General features: G+C 41.2%; 1 protein-coding gene across 1 annotated transcript in view; it reads right to left on the bottom strand.

The window, feature by feature from the left end:
- The window catches only part of LOC148526856 (desmocollin-2-like), a 36,154-nt gene extending 16,855 nt beyond the window's left edge, over nt 1–19,299 (bottom strand). Inside the window, exons 1-8 of the mRNA XM_088469580.1 lie at nt 18,775–19,299; nt 14,860–14,944; nt 10,009–10,220; nt 6,219–6,335; nt 5,206–5,361; nt 2,952–3,096; nt 1,470–1,639; nt 900–1,034 (exon numbers count right to left, since the gene is read on the bottom strand). Coding sequence (XP_088325706.1) covers nt 900–1,034; nt 1,470–1,639; nt 2,952–3,096; nt 5,206–5,361; nt 6,219–6,335; nt 10,009–10,220; nt 14,860–14,944; nt 18,775–18,837 — 1,083 coding nt within the window. The 5' untranslated portion in view covers nt 18,838–19,299. The remainder of the gene's footprint in view (nt 1–899; nt 1,035–1,469; nt 1,640–2,951; nt 3,097–5,205; nt 5,362–6,218; nt 6,336–10,008; nt 10,221–14,859; nt 14,945–18,774) is intronic.
- Between the last annotated feature and the right edge of the window lie 3,364 nt (nt 19,300–22,663).

The following is a 22,663-nucleotide window of genomic DNA, read 5'->3' as shown; positions in this document are numbered from 1 at the left end:
TGACATGTGCAGAGTGTCACGGCAGCCGCTGGGCACCCCATGGGATCCTTCATACCAGCGCGATGGGGTAGAAGTCCATAGGCTTCTATAGGGTAATACCAGCAAAAGTTGGCGCTACCCTATGCAGCGGAGCCCCAGTGGCCATCCATTGGTACATATGGAAAACAGGGTTTTTAATCGCATTTTCCATTTAGTACATCCCGCCCAGGGGGAGATGTATAAAGTCTTGGAGAGTGATCAAATGGAGAAGTTACCAAGAGCAACCAACCAATCAGCTTCTATCAAGACCATCTTTCCTGCTTACAGCATGTTTTACACTCTGCCTAGTCCTCTTCAAGAGAGCTATAAGACAACCCATTGTAGACAGAATAAGTGCTGCGAGTTCACAGCGCAATCGAGCAACCGGTAAGGAGTATGAAAGCCCCTACCAATTTACAGTAGGTAATTTACACAAATGGTTCAATAAGGGAGAATGTCCAGGACTGAAGTTCTCAAAATAGAAATAAATAGAAGAACACTTCATGTATCTCTTAGTTAAATATATCCAGAAGTATAGGCGGCACTCTCAGGACTTCTAAAAAGAAATTCACAGATAAATTCTGAATTATGGGGGATTTTTATTCTATCCTAAGGAGGGCAACTAAACAAGTTCATGCTGGTTATACAGTGGAGTGCCAGTCTATTTGGACTATATATCATCTGAATGAGATTTTAAATCGTGACAGTTTGAGTCTGAAAAACATGTGAGTTCTATGTTGCTTTGTTCTCGGACCCCATTACATTTGGCCCATACTTTGTAAGAAACAGTAAATATGTGAATGTGTAACTCCAGCTACTTAATATAACTACATACATTTTTTAAGAAATGAAAAAAAAAAAAAAATGCATCAAGTACTTACTGATTGCATAGTAAAAGTTGGTGGAAAATCATTGATATCTAGGACAGTTACAGACAAGGTCCCAGTTGAAGACAAACTGCCAATACCACCACCCATATCACGTACTTCAATTATAAGAGTGTACTGGTCTAGTACCTTGAAAATAAAGCAAAACTTTGGTCAGTAGACATTTTTAAAATAGAGAGACTTATTATTTTATATTATTTATAGGACGCGGCACCCTACAAGGTATACAAGCATAAACAGTGCAAACAAAGTAAGAGGAAAAAATTCTAAAGACTTCTATAACATTGCAGAACATGGAATACAAGCTGTCTAAACAATGTTTCATATGCAAACACATTACCCACAGAAGTAGCTCTGCCGGTTAAGCCTATGGGGGGGGGGGAATTCAATTAAGGGCGAATCCGGTCACCCGGCCCAATCTGTGAGGCACATGAAGGTGCCAGTGCCACCCACAGAGACATGTGCTGCGGCACCACTCGCACATCTCTAGTTTCGGTCCTGATACATGTTGCCATAAAGTATCAGTGATCCACAGAATTTATGTTGTGTAGCATTCTTCTGTACCTCTCTGTCAAGCTGGTTTGAAACTGTAGTGACAATGCCGGATTGTGAATTGATAGCAAACAAAGCAGGCGTAGTTGGGGGAAGCTGCCGAAGAAGAGTGTATGCTAGCAGGGTGTGCCTGGTGTTCGGCTCATCTCTGTCTGTGGCGTTTACCCTTCCCACAGGAGTACCTACACACAAAAAAAAACACATCATCACAAACAGTCATGTGTCGAGAAGGAGAGGGAGAATGAGTGTGTATGTGGATCTTCCTAGGAGTTAAAGGCTTCCACAGAAATATATATAGTCCTATACATAGTAGTAAGATTGAGGGGAGTGACTACATTTACAAACAGCTGTGAAAGAAATCCTTATCTGTGTCACTCTCTGACTTTACTCATCCATGCTTAAAAGGGGTGATGTATAGTATCAAACCATCGAGAGAGATAAAGTACCAGAGTCACCAATCATCTTATATCTATCATTTCTCTACCAGAGTTTAGAGTTAGAAGCGGATTTGATTCTATGGCCAACTGCTCCACTTTATCTCTCTCAAAGTTTTGATACATCTCCACCTTAAGGGGCCCATACACTAGCGCCTGACTGTCGCATTCCTGCGATCCTGAGATGCTGGATTGCCGATCGGTGAAATCTATAATGTTGGATTTCATGGATTTGACGATAACGATTAAAATATGATCAGGATTTGCAAATCAGTGAAATTTAACATGGAGAATTTCACCGATCCTCCGATGGATCACGCAACACCGATGGCTGCCAGTCAGCATTTCCAACCTGCGGATCAGTGTTCCTGATCCAATTGCAGAACCCGACGGTAGGTGTATGGGGACCTTAAGAGTGCAAAAGATAATAAATATCATGTTTGTTCATACATTCCATTTCTGTTTCCTCTTCTGTCGTTCCCCATTATAAACCAGTCACAGAATATTGTCACACACTTTAAAAATACTAACTAATAGTAAATACACAACCTATATTCATACCTCCCAACTTTTATGCTCCATGAAGAGGGCAACTTTGCGCGCCTGAAAAGGAGGTGGGGCTTCGCAGGAAGGGGCGGAGCCTCATGGCAAACCCCGTTTATGTCACTATAGGGGGGCGTACCCATCACTCTCCGATATGCTGGGCAGCCGCCAGGCTCTACCTACACTGCTGAACAGATGTCACGGCATCTGTTCACCTTCTGCACACCTGCAGCGGTATGTGCTCTCCTCAACTCTCCCTCCCTCCCTCCCTCACCACCACCACCACCACCACCACCACCACCACCACCACCACGTGGCTCGCGGGTGAGACAGCGGGACAGTCCCAGAAAAACGTGACTGACCCGCTGAATGCGGGACAGTTGGGAGGTATGTATATTACAGCTTTCCCTATACATATAAAAAACTAAAAAGTATACCATAACAAATTACTGCACACTGCATTCATAATTAATGTTTGCAATATAAAACAAAGTCATAAACAGTTGTAGTAGCTTACCGGCTTTGCTGTGCTCTAAGACTTCATCACAAAATATCAATTCAGTAAACTGGGGAGCATTATCATTATCATCTTCCACTAGGACTGGAAGTTCAAGAGGAAGTTCAGGTGAATATCCCGTCTTTGTTTCTGCATAAGCTACCATCTGAATGTAAAACATGCATGCTGAAGATATATCATATAGATCATACAGCAGGTACACATAAGCAGTAGACTCTTTATCCACTTAACTGAATTTTTTTTTCCCAAAAACCGCTCAGAAATTTTATTTTTTATGACAACTAGGTCAAGAACATCTTTTTAAACCGTATCCAACACAATTTTGTAAATAAAATATTTTTTATGGTATACTATACTGATGGCCATTGACAGCTGTACCATCGATGGCCGATAGGTGCAACCATCAATAGAAACCATCGATTGTTTGAGGCCACAGCCACTAATGTTTCCTCAACATCGGTTTGCAAACCATTGATGGTCGGTGGCCATCCCTAGTATACCATCCCTATTCAGAGGCCCCGCATTGAGTCTTGATCATAAAGGACCCCCCTAATAAAAAATAAAATGACTTATAACATCAATGTTAAAAATAAATAAAAACGGAATATTTCGGATGTGCCGTGACATCATGACGTGACCTGGTGTCATAACGTCACTGTCCAATGACTGCCGGCATGGGAGTGGCTTTGCAGCCATTCTCACCAGCTACTTCTCTTCCACAGCGCCGAGCCCCCTGCGGACGCCACTGGACCCGGCTGGACAACCTCGCATCCCGCTGCTGGACCCCTGCACCCTGCCATGAATGTTGCAATGCAAGCCTACACCGCCGGACCTCCAGGTATTCTAAATATTGAAAAAATATCCACACAATTTCTTGAATACACAAGTTTAGGAATGTAACCAGCACACCATTTAAACTGCCAGAGAATATATTTAAATATCAGAGTCCATAATATGGGGTCAGCAGTGCCGAGGAAGGAGGCACCGAAACGGCTGTTGGGACCACGTATTGGATTTAGAGCATGGCTCACCTTGAAAGCAGATGGGATTATGTAAAGTATTGATCATTGTTCAAACCAGTATGTGATGAGATGGCTTCCTGACCCCATGTTTTGGACTTTGATATTAAATATATCCTCTGACAATTTATATGGTGTGCTGGTTACATTCCTAAACTGGTGTATTCAAGAAATGGATGACGCCTTATTATTGTTTACAGACAGGGCACCCGCAATGTTTTCTTCAAAGTGATGAGTGCGATACGTGGACATTTGATATATATTATAGCCCGTATAAACACACTGCCCAATCACTGTGGCCAGCAGCGATAGGGACACATGGGGAAGCGGAGCCGGGGTCGAAAGGAGTGGGCGGGGACACCGCTAGGCTGCACAGGTACATAGCAGCCGCTTCTTCTAGTCAGTGATCACAAGTGTGATCACTGTTGCTGAGGAGCCGCAGCGGGAGGGTGTCCCGCTGGTGGCTCAGGTACATAGTAGCAGCTGCGGCTACTGCTTTTTCTAGTCAGTGATCACTAGTGTGACCATTGTTGCTCGGGAGCCGTAGTGGGAGGGTGTCCCGCAGCTACTGCATCCTACTGAAGGGAGTGATGCCGGCTGCCCGATCACTGTGGCCAGCAGCTACAGGAGCCGCGGCTGCTGCTTCAACGGAAGGCAAGACTGCCTTTGCAGCCGCACCGGGAGGGGGGAGCCACCTGCTGCCCGATCACTGTGGCCAGCAGTGATCGGGACATACAGGAGGGGGAGCCACGGGTGTAGACGAACCAACAGGTCCCTCTGATATAGGCGGATGCAGGAAGATTATCTTCCCGCAGCCGCCTAGCGAGCGTTTGACTGGTCGCATCAGATGTGACCATTTCAGGGAAAGCCCAGTCTGGGGTGTCGCATCTGATGTGACCGTGCCAGGCAAGTGGTTAAACAAAAGAGCTGTAATATATAGTTTTCAATTTAGTATACAAGAATTAAAAATAAAGAACACACCACCAAAAAAGGGGAAGGACTAAACCTGGACACATTGCAGCCCTACAATTTCTGCAATACTGTACATACCAAAGTGCTTCCTTCCCCAGATTTCCTTAGTGGTAGTTAACTATGTTGTACAAACTTTATATATTAAACAATGGAAGAATACAATAGGTTTCTTATGTGACAATAATTACAAAATTAGCAGTAATACATTTAAAACCTGTTATTGTGTAACTCAGATAGCAAAACTATAAAAGTGGGAAACATACCTGAAAAAAAGGATACTCTTCACGATCTACCGGGCCTGTAATAAAGATATCACCCGTTTCTGCATTTATCTGAAACAATCCAATGGGTGGCTGGTCCACACCCTGTCCCCTAATGGAGTATAGAATGTCATACTTTTGCTGAGTGTCAGACTGGATCTGTAGGGGGTAAAATATAGCAGGTTTATTAAGATGGTCTTATTCAGTGATCCAGAATACTGTTCATTACTGTGATTTGGGACAGATCTAGGCCCTCTGTTTTCAAGCGTGTGAGAGACTCCGTGAAGCAATGGCAGAGTTTGTATATGGTTCAGAGAAGGCTAAAATATAAATATGATGTGTATACGATTATTATATTGACGCCTTCTGAACACCCGTTTGAGAAATGATTTAGCAGAACAATAGGTATGTATGCGAAACTAGTCAATGGTATGCAGATTATGTGGCTCAGAGGATTACAAATAATAATAATAATCAAAAAAAAAAAAAATCTAATCTACAAAGTCCTAGAGCTGTTCAAGTAAAAAAAAAAAAATATGCATAAAGTGGGTTATAGGACAGAGTGGAATTTCCGTGCTGGCTTCAGGCTGATACTGTGTAGCTTCTCTAGTTAGGCTCTTACTTTGAAGTGTTATGAAGCTTTCCCGGTTGTCTCTATGTACAATCAATGCACCAAAGGTGCGTACACGCTAGACGATTTTTTTAAACAATACATCGTTACGACAAAATTGTTTAAAACGTATAGTGTGTACACACTAGAACGTTAGCGATGTCCCCAGTCATTTGTACTTGCAGTACAATCTGGGGATACGGCTAGCGATGCCATGATGCCGAATGCAGCCCACTCCTCACCCATTAGAGAGGGGGAGAGAGAAAACCATTTGAGGAAGAAAACACAGAATGAAGAGATTAAAAATAAACTAATACAAATAATATACATGTTAATGGGGATAAAAAAAAAAAAACGCCTCAGTGTAAAAAAAGTTGATATGTTTTGCTGAATTGCAGAACATTACCTGTTGAACAAAGGCTGGAAATTTTCCCCTGTAGTTCTCTTGGACTGAAAAGGGCATAGGCCGCCATCTCCTCTTTGTACGCTTCAGCAGTTCTCTGGCAATTCTTGATTTACCAATCTGAAATCAAACAAATCAAAATTGTAACACAAATGAGACAAAATGCTGGAAAAGCAAAGCTTTGACACCTGAAGACTTAAATCGGAGGTTCCCAAACGTGGTCCTCAAGTCCTTAAATGATAACACACTAAACAGCCACCGTATTTTTCATTTATAGTGGTTTTCCCCCACTAAACAACCACCTGTTTTTCAAGGATTTACTTGGAATTATAGGAACTATTTCGCAATGAAGAGAAGCTGTCCCTGCAAAGAACTGTGCCTGCTGCCATCACTTGCCAAGCTCCAAAAAGTTTTTCATTATTTTTGGAGAAAATTTGGTAACTGAAAAGGCCCCATAATCCCAAATCACTAAGCAAAAAAAATAGTCTTTATCCATATATATTGTGTAATATCAATTACACCCATTTCACATTCTCATACAATGCCATACAAATAAAAATACAAACATTACAAAAATCAAATTGAGTAACTTTCAATAACAAACTGATGATATCCATTTGTTTATTAAAACTGATTTTGCAATGTTATAGCTTTCGGCAGTATTGTTATAGGACTCGCAAGTAAAATCCACATTTCCCATTACTGCAGTCTGAACAGCCAAATGGAGCGTCAATCAGTGCTGCACTTACCGGTGTTGGAGGCATAGGCACCAGAACAGGAGGGGACAAGGGGCGACTTGTCCCCCTCCACCCAAACCTTTGAGAGGGGTGCCAGGGGCTTACTAAGTGCAGGAAGAGCTGGGCACACTAAGTGCACTGCAGAAGTGCAGTGCATTACTGGGAGCTGTGTAAGTCCTACCAAAAAAGGTCAGAGGTATGAGCAGAGCTCTGATTGATGGAGCTCATCACATGCTTCTCTGACCCGTGGAGGAGATCAGCAGCAGCCTCATGGGTGGATTCATCAGAACCAAGTCATGTGTTTTCTGAATGCTAAGGAAGAATGAACAGAAGCAGGGAGGTATTTACTATGTTGTATACAAATACACACCTGTATGTAGCATTACTGACTTAATTCAGGATAAATATTAAAGAAAATTAGTTTGCGTATTTGTTAATTTTTTACCATATTTCCCAACTCACAATAAATACTATTAACACCCCCTATAGTATTAGAACTTTTTTTGTTGGATTTTGGTCATTATAAGGTGAAGCCTGAGCACGTCTCGCTCCTCTTTTGTAACCAGCCCAGCACAGTGTGTGTAGTGGTGTCTGATAATAATTCCCATGTGTGGCATGGATGCAATGTGTACTGCACACATTGTGCTAAACTTATTGCTTTATTAGTTGTTGCATAATTTGCTGGATTGGAGGGATCGGGAGTCCCTATGTCTGTATTTGGGTGAGTCTGACATTGTAGTCACTATATGTGCGTGGTCATGCCTGTACTGTGCATATTTTGTGGCATTTGGTTTGTATTTTTGTTTGTCATCCTTGAATTTCCTCTCGTTTCATACCTACAGAATATTTGCAGTGTGTGTGTGTGTGTGTGTGTGTGTGTGTGTGTGTGTGTGTGTGTGTGTGTAGTACAGGGAATAGCAGGGTGCATACTCTGGGCTCAATCCTATTAGGTGCGAGTAGGGTCCTACGAGCCGTTCTCACGGCGAACTCACATTGCATGATGGTCTAGACTGCGTGAGGTTCACTTCACTGTAGCGATAAGCTCTTAAGCCTACGCCAAACCACAACTCCTAGCAGCATGTTGGTAACCGTTCTCCTCCTCTCCCAGTGCTGTTTGGATAAATGGTCTGTACAGGGACTCTTTTGGCTGTATGTGTTCCCGGAGCTGCTCAGTAGTGTTGTGTCAGAGTGAGGAAGCAGGAAGAGAGCAGCGATTTCCACATACGGAGGTCAAATCAGCAAATACAAAGACCCCTCAGACTTACTGGTCTCTGTCATCAGGTAGGTGGTGTGGCAGGTTACTCCAGCTGCCCCTGAGGGGGCAACATTCAGCAATCTAGGGGCTCCAAAATTAAATTATCTTGGCCCCGCCCCACCAACCTAAAAACATTGTGGTGCCCCTGGTTGGTGGCCCAGCTCCCCCTGCACTATGTAATGAAGTCATGTTCTCAGGGGACGGCACAGGGTGCAGTTGAGCCCTGTTATGGCACTGGTGCAGGGTTTTCATATCTCCATGATGGATGTAATTGTTACTGACAGACATTTTAAGATCCACATGTGGTACTAAATATTTAATCTTTGATTCTGTGAGGAGATCTGGAAAACTTGCATGCCTAGGGCTTGATTCACAGTTGTACACAAGCCCGGGCTCACATGGATCTTTAAATTTTTAGCAACTGCACATCAGAGCCTGCAAACTCAACTTTGAGCAACTACGTGCAAACAAATGTTGTACGCATTTCTAATGCTTCTCTCATTGCGGCATAGTAGATGTAACTGGGCAACAACGTGCATAGCAATAGTGTAACGTGGGGTTGCTGTGGCCATGTAGACACAAGCAGACTATACAGAGGAGAACGTACACAGGAATCCGCCTGATTACAGATCTCTTGCACCATGATTAGGACCTTAATACACAATTCATGGTGCCACACCTCGCAGTTGCCATTGGGACCTTTGCCTCAAGGATCTCCCAAAAAGTCAACTATGATGTAACTAGTGCTCAAAAAAGGGTAGAATTCCAATGTACAAAACAAACTCCTTAGGCATTATGAATGGGCCTCACATTCATAAATTTAAAAACTTAAAAATATTACTGGCCCCATAATTTAATTTATAAATAATTTTGGGCCCTTAATATTAATCTGCATTTGTTATTAATACAAGCCACATATATATTAATGGATTGGACCCCTTAATTAAGTGTCAATCAGTAACAACTTTATCCCTTTGCTTATTGTGCCTATATATTATGTTCTGTCCCCAGGAAGCTGATACAGCAACCTCCATGAGCAATCTCACCCAGTGGCACATCTATTGTTTGACAATTTTTGGGAGGAGGTGGGCGTTTGTTGGTGACTTGTGAACTTGCAGCTTATTACAACCGACAATTTTTATTCAGAATACAAGGGAAAAAAATAAATTAATTAATAAATGGCGAGTTGAGGCAAGTCATGTTTAAAAATGAAGTTCCCTCATGAATTAATACATTTGCAGTTTGTAAATTGGTAATGGCACACATTATGTGCGGCATTTACCACTTCCCTGCGTATAATAATTCAGGGAAGTGATCGGAATGATGGGGGCGTTCTGCGTCTGTCATTATTGGAGCTGCTGTTAGGTAGATAGGGAGCTGATCTGGTGTGACCCTGACCGTGCCGACAACTGCAGCTCTTGATTTCAACATCTGCAACCATCGTCGCTGCACCACAGCCCTGTTAGAATATGCTGTGCTTATAAAAAAAAAAAACAATAAAGTTTTTTTGTTTTTTCCAATAAAGCTGCAGGTGCCGCTGGGATATTTTGACCGATGTATGCAGATTGACTGTAAGCGCTGGTCAGATGCAAAAGAGGGAGAGTGGGTGTCCCTTTTCGGCAAAATGTTTCATACATGCTGGCAGTAATTGACTCTGCATCGCCTTGATAATGGGCGAAGCAGGGCCATGCATTTACCGAACGTTAACCGCATATTAATACATCTCCCACTTACTGCCATGTGTTTTAAACAGAGTTTTACTCGACAAAATTTCATAAAAATAGAAAAATGCAGCACTTACTTTTTTTTCAGTTGCAATCTTAACTGTAACGATCCTCTCAGTCATGGAAGACAGATCCAGGACTAGAATTCCAAATGATAGTGCATGACTGGGCATTGTAATACGTTTCGTAGAATAAATACCATACACTGTATCTACACGTTCAACTACAAAATCTGGATTGTTTGATCCAACAATCACTTCACTTGGGTGCAGACAGGGATGCAGATCGACTAGTAAATAAGGAAAAAAGAAAATATTAGAAAAAAAAAACAAACAAAAAAAAAAAAAACACACACTATAAAAGACAGATGTGCATTACTAATGCCTCTTTTTACATTATAATCAGATTTTTATAATGCACTTTCTTTCTGAGTGTCATTGTTTGATTTTAGACCAGTGTTTTGTAATACTACTGTAATACTAGGACACAGTTAATTTAATTTATTTGGAATATCAGGATAGAGGTCATTTCAATGTTACCATTGATTCTGTATAAATCTGGACTTGGAATGATATCAGCAATAAGATTTGAAAAACCACATGGTAGTAGATAATTCAGATATCTCAGTTGCATAAGTTTGCAAAAATATGGCTAAGCCTCCAGGCCATGTCACGGTTTCTCTGATTACTGGAGGTCCCTAATTCTAAGTCTGGGGCACGGAACCCCAAAAAGCTATCAGAGGCCATCCACCCCAGGGCAGTACACCTGTGAAAGGCTAAAAGGTGTTAATAAGTTTTAATAAATATAAATCAAAAGCTGTGTATTAAAAGGCGATACATAGGTGATAAGTGTAATTAAAATGCTAAATAAACAATATTAGCAGAAAAATGATTAGAAAGTGCTAAATAAAGTGTTATACTGTGTCACCCCAAATCAGTCCAGCCACGCCAACCCAGGGGGCACCGCACTGCAAATCTATATTCAAGATAGATATCGATCAGCGCGCGTGCATGCAGGCCAACATGGTCGATATCGAGCCTGTTTACTGTAGCGATCCGCGATCATTGATCGCAGGTCGTTATAGTAGTTGGGGGGTTGCTGCATGTGCTGGATGTTCAATCCAGCACATGCAGGACGATCAGACAATGATCAACTGATCATTAAGTCGCTCCGTGTGTACAGAGCTTTACTGGTGAAAGGTCGACCCTTGATTAGGGTGTGAACTCTCACCTACCAAAAGAGGAAATAACACATCTTTTCAGACAGTCTGATGAAATGGATGGTCAGGTGGTGTGCTCCAATTTCAAACAAGTTTGATCTAAAATTCACTTCAGTGGAACCAAGCAAACTGAACCACCTCAAAGGTTGAGAGCCTCTTTCTTTGTGCATGTCAGTTCTCCTCCCCCTTTATACCCCTCTGACAGCAGGAAGACAGTTATTTTACTAACCAAATTCATGCTAAAATGAACAGACGTCTGTATGCAAGTTCACACAGACAATAATAGTCCCACTAAAGAAAGAATCTTGTCCTCTGGCAAGGACACACTCTGCTGTCGAACATCAGTCTCAACAGAATGATCTGCTGGCAAGATGGCTATATTGAGGATCCACATGTCAAATTCAAAGGTCTGTGCTTTTTCTCTTACCTGAGCTTGAAGCACGATTGGGGTCCCCACTTTGATCAGCAAATCATCAAAATAGGGAACAGTAACACTGCAGGACCGCCAAAAAGCAGCCATAACTGCCATTATCATCATGAACACCTTCAGCACTGCTGCCAAGTCTAAAGGCAGAGCATGGAAGTCAAAGTAATAGGTTTGAATGAAAGAAAAACTAAGAAAACACTTGTGTCCATGGACACAAGAACTCTTTCTAACCCACGTTGTTTAGGGCAAATCTGACAAATCTCAAGGACTCCATCTTGAACCTGTCAAACTGAAGCTTTAGGTTCAAAATGCGTTGAAAATATAAATCTGGTTTCTGGACCAAGAAGAGATTTTATTAAAAATGCCAAGCCATTCTGCTTTTGCAGGAATAGAAAGACTGCCTCTAAGGAAATGGAGTACTAGACTGCTTTCTGTAGGGCAAAACGTTTGGTTTGAATATGAGAGAACACATGGTGAAAAAACATCCGCTCGGGACTTAAGTAGATCTATGATATATCTCCAATCTGAAATTCCTCTGGCACATGCATCTAAGGTGGGATTGAACCACCAGTTCAAGAAGAGAAGCAATCTTTCTCCCACCACAAATCGACAATCATTCTGACTGTTTATCTGAAGGCTTGGAAGCTGGTTGATTAGCTGAGCAAGTCTGTGAACCAGGCCAACAAGTAGGCCAAACTGATTCTGTCAGAGCAGTGTCAGAATCCCATTGCAGATGTAGCAGGCCAACAGACGTTACAGTTAGACGTTTCAGTGCCAAAGTCCCGAAGGCAATATGGCTGTGACATTTTTTACAGGTAAATAATTTCACTGAGGTCACCTTCCACAACCAATCCCAGCATTAGCTCTGAAAGTTCTCCTTTTATCCGACATGACAGAAAAAGGAACAGACACCGAACAGCCGCAATATACAATCAAGAAAGAAGAGCAAGTTAACCTGTATGACAGACCCCAGTTCCCAGCAAGTCTGAGGCCATAAACAACTCTGAATATCACCCACTAATCTTTTTTTACTTCTCTATCGGAAGCTGTATAGAAGAGGAGAGCTGGAGATTGCAAAATGGCTGCCAGTTCTGACGGGCAACTCCCAGAGAGTTAGGAGATGTCAATTAGCCAATTGGGAGGTGTCAGCTGCCGTTGCTCAGCCCCTGATAATGGAGACATCAGCATAAATATATTTTCTCTCCAAGCAGAGAGGAGTCACTCACCGTAGGCCATGCCTCCTGTGCATAGTCAGACTGTGCTGCACCTGATGTTGCCAAGAGCACATAAACCTTGGTTACTATATGTAATAGTAGTGACCGACTTCTGTGGGTGGGGGAGCAAATGGGAGACCAACAGTACCTCATCATCTCACAGACACATGAGATGTGTGGATACTGTTTAACCTCTGCAGTAATAAAGAATTCACATTTTTAAATAAAATCCTAAGTGTATAACACTGTCAGAGAGCAGAAACAGAAAACTTTGTTATGGTGGGAACTTTAAAAAGGAAAACTGGCTTCCGGTCAGCAGAGGAGTGGGGCACAGAGAGGGAGGAGTTACAATCTGTAGAAAAATTAAAGTGCCCTCACTCCTGCCTGAGCATACCCCAAGGTTTCCAGTCCACCATTTGGGTGATAGAGAAAGTAAAATTAGCTATTTTACTACCTATAAAAGGCCTGTACATTACATTTATTCAGAAATATCCAAGTAATTACAGATTTTTAAGAGCACCATAAAAAAATGACTTGTACTCATTGGAATACACAGAGATGTGTCTAGAATGCAGAGCCGTAACTAGGGTAGTGCGGCCTGTGCAGTGGCACAGGGCACCGCAGGGTAGGAGGCGCTGTTCAGGCCTGTCAATTTTCTGTTTATCATTCTCACTTGTAGCTTCCTCTTATTACATCCCCAGCATCTCCTGGCCTCCCCTATCTCTTCACTGACCCTTCCCCATGAGGCCATTCAACTTTTTTGGGTGTGTTATGTCCCTATTAGAAAAATGAGGGGGTGCCAATGCTCTTTCTGGCACAGGGCACCAAAGAGTCTAGTTACGGCTCTGGTAGAATGTAACAGCAGACATTGTTTCAGGTAGCAGGCTCCATTCAGTAACATTCAGTAGATGCTACATTTTATTTATTATAATATATATATATATATATATATATATATATATATAATTAGTTTTGTTAAATTTGTGAACTAATGGTCTCTGTACCTGATATTTGTCTGTTACATTGCACAACACAATCATCCAAATGTTCATGTTTGTTTGTGTAATAGATGATAAGGAAATAATATACATTGCTGACTCAATATGAGCAATAAGCATCTACAGAAGTAAACATCTCAGCAATGCAAGACCAAGCTTATCACCAAGAGGTAACATATGTAACTCAATAGCTCCCAGTGCCCTATACTTGTGTATGTGAGACTATATAGTGTGGGATACACATACATACATGTATATCATAGAACAGGCACTTTACCATCTGTATAGTTTGCTAAAGGCCTGGGTTCCCTCCCTTATAATAGATAAACTGATAATAATGCAAAGCAGTACACCGATGCTGCACTCCATGGACTTTGTAGTGCAGAAATAAATTGAGCAATAAGCTGTATCAAAGATCTGATGGTTCAAGCTTCACTAAGAGGATGGCTATAGAGAAAATATATATATATATATATATATATATATATACATACACACACATACACTTTTTATAAATTGAAATGTGCACTCTCTTAATGCTAATCCTGAGTATAGCAAGTGGAGCAGGTACTAGACACTAGAAGTGACTTTTGCATTCTACAGTAGAATAATGCATGTGTCCCAATGTGCTATGACTGCTGTTAATAAAAGCATTTTTCACAAATATGTTACAGAGCAAAAAAAAAAGCTTAAAGAGGCACTCACCAGACTTCATAAGAAAATACATTGAATCCATCATCAGTGAAGACATGTTATGGCCACAATCAGTTGCCCTCTGAGTCTCATGACAGATCGCAGAGGGGATCAAAATGTTAAGTGGGGATTACTGTGCTTGATCTAGGATCTTCACTGCTGATGGATTTAAGGTATATTATTATGAAGTCTGGTGAGTGCCTACTTAAGCTTTTTTGCTGTGTTTTGGATAACCAATACACATATGAAGAGTGCAACCCTTGCAAAATGAGCCTGCAATACCACAAGTGCAAGATTTTATCTGGAGATATAGAGAAATCTATCACACAATTTTTTTTTTTTGTTTTAAGAACAGCATGTGTTTCATTTAATCTCACCTTTGCCAATAAAGGCTCCAGAGTGGATCACATCTGGCACAGTAAATTTCACTTTGTGACAAGGTTTTCCTAACACGATCAATGGCTACAAAGACAAAATAAATATTAGAAGGGAGTTTTGATGGAGCATATACATTTATAGCATTACAATGATAATTCTGGCAAGTGTTACTTTGTTTACCTTTTCCTAAATGATCTTTGTGTACAGCAGTATAGACTATGCCTTGTGCTTTTCTGAGTTTGAACAGTCCAGTACATACAGATATATGGGGCACTAGACAACATTACTCTTTGTTAAAATATGTGACTATTTCACTATAGAAACGTATTAATTGTGTCTTACATTTCATTCCCTGCATTTCCAATACTTGCCTGGGCAAAATATCTTAACACTGTTGAAAAAGAAAAGAACTAGATTTATGGAGCACAATTTAGTCCATTGTATTTGCTCTATACTCTGCATCTACTTATTCCCAACCCCTCCTTGTACATTCCTCTAGCTTTCTGCTTGTCTTTAGAGTAGGGGTCATGAGACCAGGTCTTGCCTGAAAGTGATTCATTTCAGTTTCCCTCTTCTTAAAGGCAAATATCACTTTGCAACACATGCCTAGGAACAAAGCAGCACAATGTGAATGGCTAAATATTCTCTGTAAAGCTCTGCAAAATGCGGCTGTAGGTGTGTACTATTTAAACAACAATTAAAAAATATATTTTCCCCATTACCAACAAAATATTGTCTACAGTGTTTGTAGACAAAAGATGGAGTGGGCAATAAAGAATATTGATATTTGCAAATAATATTTAACGATTTTTGAAAATTGACCGAAAGGTAACTATGTATTGTAGCTAAAGAGCCTGTGTATTCTAATATACAAGATCATATATCAATGTACTCTGTACTTTAAACACCACTAAAAGTTTGTTTGATTAACAACAAATTGTTACTTTTTACTTTATTTTTTTGTTTACTTTTAGATATTTATTAAACAATTATAAATCAGGAAGGCATATATGATAAATATTCCCATTCGTGACATGGTCCTCAAGAATGGTTAGAAAACAAAACTTTTCTAACATTTATTTCCCTACTATTATAAAAGATAATGACCATTGCTTAATACGAACATTTGGTTTACACAGAGTATTTATCATCTAATGGCAGTTACAGGATGTAACAGATGAAGGCAATTGGATGGTCACAGGTTCAAAAAAGGTGGCCTTCTTTGCATCTCATACTGTTTATAGTGGGCTTACAAAAAAAAAATCAATATTTAAATTCTTATTGAAATAATTAAGTTACTAAACTAGAAATATAATAATGCACACCAAAAAGTACATTAATCAACAAGTAACCAAATAAAATGGAACAGTTTCCTTATCTGATGGAATATCAGTCACGTTTATATATAAAAAAAAAAAAAAAATTTTTTTTTTGCCTAAGACAGTTATACCAATCAAAGTGTATGAAAATTATGACATGTATATAGCAGATGGCTGCAGTTTTTCTATGGTGCTTTCAAAATATTATAGCAGTTTTTGTTTGCTGAAAGCAATAAAAAAAAAAAAAAAAGTAAAAAAAAAAAAAATTGAAATATACAAACTACTGTACACACCAAAAAGTTTTCATACAACATGACAGTGTACTAAAATATAGAGTAGTATATATTCACAAAGCGTTTCTTCACCAAATTAGTTTATTAAATGTTAAAAAAATAAATAACGTAATTTAATGCAAAGAGACAGAGTTAGGATAATCAGGTCTGTCAAATCTTATAGAAACAGAATTGGCTAAATCCCAAAACGATTCCTGGATTTGATAAATATATACAGCCTAAAAAAAATCTGGAACAATGTAAAAATCAGACTTTCGTTTATTTGAAGGGAATAATTTAAAACAAATACCAACAGTATTTGCAGGCCCAAACAATAACATACTGTGATCAACTGCACTGTAATATTATGTTTCTAAGCACACGGGGAACGACATGAGACTCAGGATTATAAGAGCCACACTTGTATATACAGCCAATAAATGATTACACTAAGAGGTCCAAACATAATACAAATACCTTCTGACACTTATTACTTTCCTATTATCATGTTGTAATAGAATAATCCGAACATCTAAAAGAATTCCCATCAGTATATATATATGATCAGTCATCCATTCATATATCACAATTACTGTAGTTAGACGTTTAATGTGAAAATGTTTAGAATTACAATCTAGGCAAGATCATACCATACTACACCAAGCCTGATTAAAACATTCTTGCAGTGTCAAGTTTTTAACCATCTACAACATTTTATGAACAAATTGTTAAATACCACAAGCACCACTAAGAATTGTACCTCTATCTTGTTAAAACTATAAAGAATTTTTGATTAAATATTAAACCCTCGATAACAAAACACGCTAGCTTCTATGGCAAAAGTTTTTCTTTTTGTTTTGTTGACAGATCTAGACACTGACCTTTATCACCTCTAGTCATCAGTATGGGACAGGTTTTAGTTTCCCATTTTGTTACAGAAAAAACTAAAATTGTTTTCAGCACAGACATACACCATTTCTATTTTACGTTGCATAAGTAAAAATTATATACAGTTATATGAATAAGGAAAAATGATGCTGTACCTGCTGCTTTCTGTTTATTACATGGTTTATTGAGATCCGTCACATTATGGGATCAATCCAATTAGCCGCGAAGGGTGCGAATTGATGTTGCCACGGCGTTATAACGCCAGCAACGGGACTTCATCTCGCACCCCTCATGTCCCGCTCAGAGACCGAATTCGCACAATTACTGGGCTGCAAACACTTGTGTGGGTCGGGCTACCATCACGTGCGGTTATTGTCGCAATGACTCACACCCGCAAGATCATTGCAGACAATTGGATTGGGTATATATATCACACACAGATACATATATACACATACACAAACCCCAAGGGTAATGGCACTCCACCAACACTATGGAGTCAATCCTATTATGTGCGAATGGTACGAGTTGCCGTTTCAACGGTGTTGAAACGCCGGCAATGGACCGGCACCTCTCACCCTTTGCGCCACGCTTCGAGACAGAATCTGCTGAATTTTGCTCGGAGCCCTATGGGGCTGTGAACAAAATTCAGCGAATCCAGGCAACCATAAAGTACGGCCACTGCCGCAATGACTCGCAACGGCAAGATCTCAGTTAATAGGACTGACCCCTACAGCTTGACAAGGTGTACACCAGCACAGATAACATACATACGGTGTTGATTGTCCTTTTAAAAAAGTTCAGCAAGTACCACAGAGAATCGTACAGTGAATGAAGGGTTACAGGAATTCTCCAACAAATTGGTCAGTGTATGTAGAATATACAACATGCAAACAATTTTTAGAAGTGTGCCGTCCTCATTACCAGATCTACTTTTAAAAGAAATATTTGGTTTGAAGATTGAAGTAATAGGATTTTACAACCAAAAAACAGGAGAGGTGCAGCAATTACCTGTTACTGAATGTACAAGGCACGAAACACAAGCTGAGTAAATGAACAATGTAACTTACTCTAATACCAGGTTGTTTTAATGCATTAAACCTGAAAATGTTAATTTACTTGGATAGATAGATAGATAGATAGATAGATAGATAGATAGATAGATAGATAGATAGATAGATACAGTAGCACATATATACACACAATAGTTGGAAACAACTTCGACATGGGTAATTTCTTCTCTACAATGTAGGTCCTGGTCTGCACTAGGTGCGTGCTCACCCTTGTTACAGTAAGGTAAATAGGCCGGTAAAAGTTACAAATGGAACATGTAAGTTACATATTCAAAGGAACATTCTCCTGGGTCAGAGCCAGAAACAGCAGAAAATAAATAGTTTCCTGTAAGCAGGCACGGCTGGAAGAAGGGACCACTCACCAGGAGCAACGCCAGGAGCCAGCACAGCATGACAGATCCTCTGGATGACGCTGTATACCCCATTATCAAGAGATCCAGGAGCACGCAGCACTCAGCCAGGAAACCAGAGACCCCCTTGGGAGGACACAAGTGCACCTAGTAGGTGTCCCCAGTGGTAATCCGGCGCAGAGTAACTTCCCAGACACTTGATCCCCTGTCGGCCTCCTGCACAAGTACTGCCCGGGCTCTCCCTATTGCTGTTCTAGAATGCAGGCTCTGCAGTTTCCTGCTGGCAACAGCTCCTGTTCCTGTAGCACACACAGGCTTCTCCTCCTCTCCCTTTTCTTGCCTGCCTACACTCTGCACCTGTCCCCTCCCTGGTGGAAACCATGAAGGTGTGACGCTCTGTAGGTGGGGCCGAATCCAGTTTCATAAATAAACTTACACTGAGTACCTGCTTTACCCCCTCCTATTGTCCTCTGACTCTGCAACGAGTCATACATCCAGCAGACTACACGTAGGGAGGACAACGTCCCCGCGGGCTGCTGGTGCTCTATCACCTAGCCGAGCATGACTTCCTACACTCACACTTTACACTAGTTACTGGCAACTAACGGAACCCAATGATGGGGGCAAATAAGGGGAGAGCAGCAGATAGAAAGCAGACAAGCGGTGTAAAGTGAGTGCCGATCCGTGGGAGCAGTAGCTGCTGGCTACATTCCTTTCTTCCCTCTAAGATAACACATCCATTATTTATTCTTACATCGGGATACTACAGCCTGCGACTGACATAATTACTATGCTGCACTAAAGACCTTTAAATCCATTACTCTCACAAAAAGAAAATATCTGAATATTAAGTATTTAAAACAATAAATACAAGCATCTGTCTATAGAGGACTTTTGTCGCCTCCCTCAAATAAGAGCATACTAAGAAAAGACAGCAATAAAACTTCTGTAGAAGGCTATTATGCATAAAATGTGATACATTGAATTAATAATGATATAAAATGTTAATAAATAATGCTATCATGTAGCAATAATATAAATAATAAGAGTTAGCATAATTATCATAATATTTAAAAATAAAGTAATCAATACAAATCAATTTCCCTAATGTCACACAATGTAATACAATCTGTATTCCTAATAGCATCTGATAAGATGCTTTTTAGCACTGCTGAGTACTGATAAATGCTCCAGAAATCATTAAGGATCTGAAAGCCCCACAGAGTATTAATATTATATAATGATATGATGATATAATGGTGATACTGTATGCAGTAGGCCAGAGGTTCCCAAACGCCGTCCTCAATTCTCCCCAACAGTTCAGGTTTTAGAGATATCCATGGTTGAGCACAGATGACTTATACCCCTTTTACACCGGAGCTAAAACCCGGGTTTTTGAAGGGTTAACCCGGGCAGCTCCCTGGTGTAAAAGGGCAGAGGGTTGGATCGCCGGGTCGAGTGACCCGGCAATCCAACCCAGGTAACTAGCAGGGTTTAACACGGGCGTAGCCCGTGAAACCCTGCTATGGGAACAGCGCACTCCGGGTCACGAAGACCTGGAGTGCGCTGCTAGCCGGCCGATTGGTCCGGCTTCAGTGGCGCTTGGAGATGACGTCATCTCCAAGCGTCCACTTTCACTCCGCAAAAGCCGGGTCTATGCAGGCCCGACTGCGGTGTGAGCGGCGCTGACTCGGGAATATCCCGAGTCAGCGCCGGCAAAATTTCGGGTCTGATCCGGATAGGAACTTTGTTCCAACTCCGGGTCAGACCCGGAATTTAGGTGGAAAAGGGGTATTAAGTAGTACCACAGTCAATTCGATTTAACCACCTGTGTTCAACCATGGATATCTCTAAAGGTGTATACACACGTAACGATTTTTTTAACAATTTGTCGTTAACGACATCGTTCAATAGTTCAAAAAATCATTCAGTTTCTGAGTTATAACGATGAACGATAACCGTTCAAGCGCTCTCCCGTTTGTAATTATCGTTCATCATCCATTTCAGACTGTCCAACATAACGATTTTTATTAAGGGAAGGAACATTTTTCGTTCATCGTTGTAAAAATTGTTTATTAGTATTACACTTCAAAAATCGTTCACTTTTTCAAGGGAAAATCTGACAGAAAATCTGACAGGTAATCTGACAGAAAATCGTTGGTTACAAAACCGTTACGTGTGTATGCACCTTAAAACCTAAACTGTTGGGGAGCCTTGAGGCCCACATTTGGGAACCTCTGTAGTAGCCTACTGACTGTAAGCATTATCAAAGGAAAACACGGGGGTGAGGGGGGGTACAGTTGCCCGGAAACCTCCTCCAGGCCAATGGATCATGACCAAAACAACAGCTATATTATATAATAAGAATTTACTAGAGGCCATAGCATGCAGTAAAAGGAACTGTGTGGAACTGAGCAATCCATTAGCACACTAGACCATTTTGTATCTTAAGTGCTAATTACTGCATGCCCCCTCCCTGGGCTGATCACACTCCAAATTTAAGCATATGGAAACCCTCCGCTCTAGAAATCCTGGGTTTGTCTCTGATCATTCCATGGAAATTCCTCTGAATTTAAATAGCATATGGATGTTAAAGTGATCACACATGTGAAATGATAATAGTAGCAATCTTCAAGAGCAGATGGTCTTCTTTCTAGATCCCTACCCCTTTCCGTGGTCTACTCTTATCATGCGCCAGTCCAACTGCTATGGTGCCCTGCGATGCTCTGTTTCACCCATGGATGTCAGTTAATAGTAACATATTGGGGCTGATTCTGAGTTGGACGCAATGCAGATGTTCACATAAATTGGTGATTTTTGCGGCTGCACATGAGTCTAAGGTCCTCATTCAGACCTGGTCGCAAGCGCTGGGCGCTCGCAACCAGGTCGATGTTTAGGCGCGTGCGCAAGCCCCGGAGCGAGAGAGAAACTCTCTCGCTCCGAAGCTCACTACAAAAGGGCCGGCTGTCGATGTTGATCGACAGCTCGGCCCGTTTTGTAGGCGGGGTGGTTTCACAAATGGAAGCGTTCCTTAAGGAACGCCTGCCGTTTTGTGGGCGGCTGCACTGACATCAGCAGTGGTGTCAGTGGGGAGCTTCCTGCTCGATCAGAGCAGGAAGCTCCCTGGGACTTGCGGCTGCAAAGACCCAACCTTAGGGTCTCGTCGCAAGCCCCGATGGTCGCGATGGTCTTGACCATCGCGACCATCAACCTGGTCGGTCGCTAAAGCTGTGAAAGGTAACCCACAGCTTAGCTAGCGACCAGGAGGCCGCACTTAAAAATAAAAGCGGCTGCCCTCATTCAGCACGAGCGCTCGCTTCTTGCAAGCGCCTCTGAATGAGGGCCTAAGTCTTTAAAAAGTCTCAGACGCATGCTTCCCACAGTGCCTACACACTCAGTTTCCAATTGATACACAGACTCTGGAATGTATTGCCTGTACCTGGACGATGACTGGAAGGTGGCTATAAAGACGCACAATATTATGTCTTATGGGAGTGTTGTGGGTGTGTTGCAGGAATGGTTTCGGACTCAGACGTTATATTGCATACATAGGAGGCCATACTGTGATAGAGATTCTGCACTTAGCATAGGACTAAGGCAAGTCATGATGGTTGCAACTGCAGCCACTCAGAGTGGCCATCCCAACCCTTCCCTTCCGCATTCAGATACACAGCTGTACACCAGAGGATGTAGGGCTAATTAGCATTTAGTCGCACATGAACTACGGCAAAGACGATGATGCGGTCTCAGCAGTGTCTGACTTAAAACCAGCCTTATAGTGTTCTCATACACAAAATATATACAGTCAGGTGCATAAATATAGGGACATTGACAGAATTTTCATATTTTGGCCTCTATTCACCACCACAATGGCTTTGAAATGAAACAAACAAGATGTGCT

The sequence above is a fragment of the Taudactylus pleione genome, unplaced genomic scaffold, assembly GCF_031769625.1.
Source record: "Taudactylus pleione unplaced genomic scaffold, aTauple2 ptg000093l, whole genome shotgun sequence".
Classification (NCBI taxonomy): Eukaryota; Metazoa; Chordata; class Amphibia; order Anura; family Myobatrachidae; genus Taudactylus; species Taudactylus pleione.
Note: the sequence above shows the minus strand (reverse complement) of the source record. Positions and strands in the feature narration are given on the sequence as shown.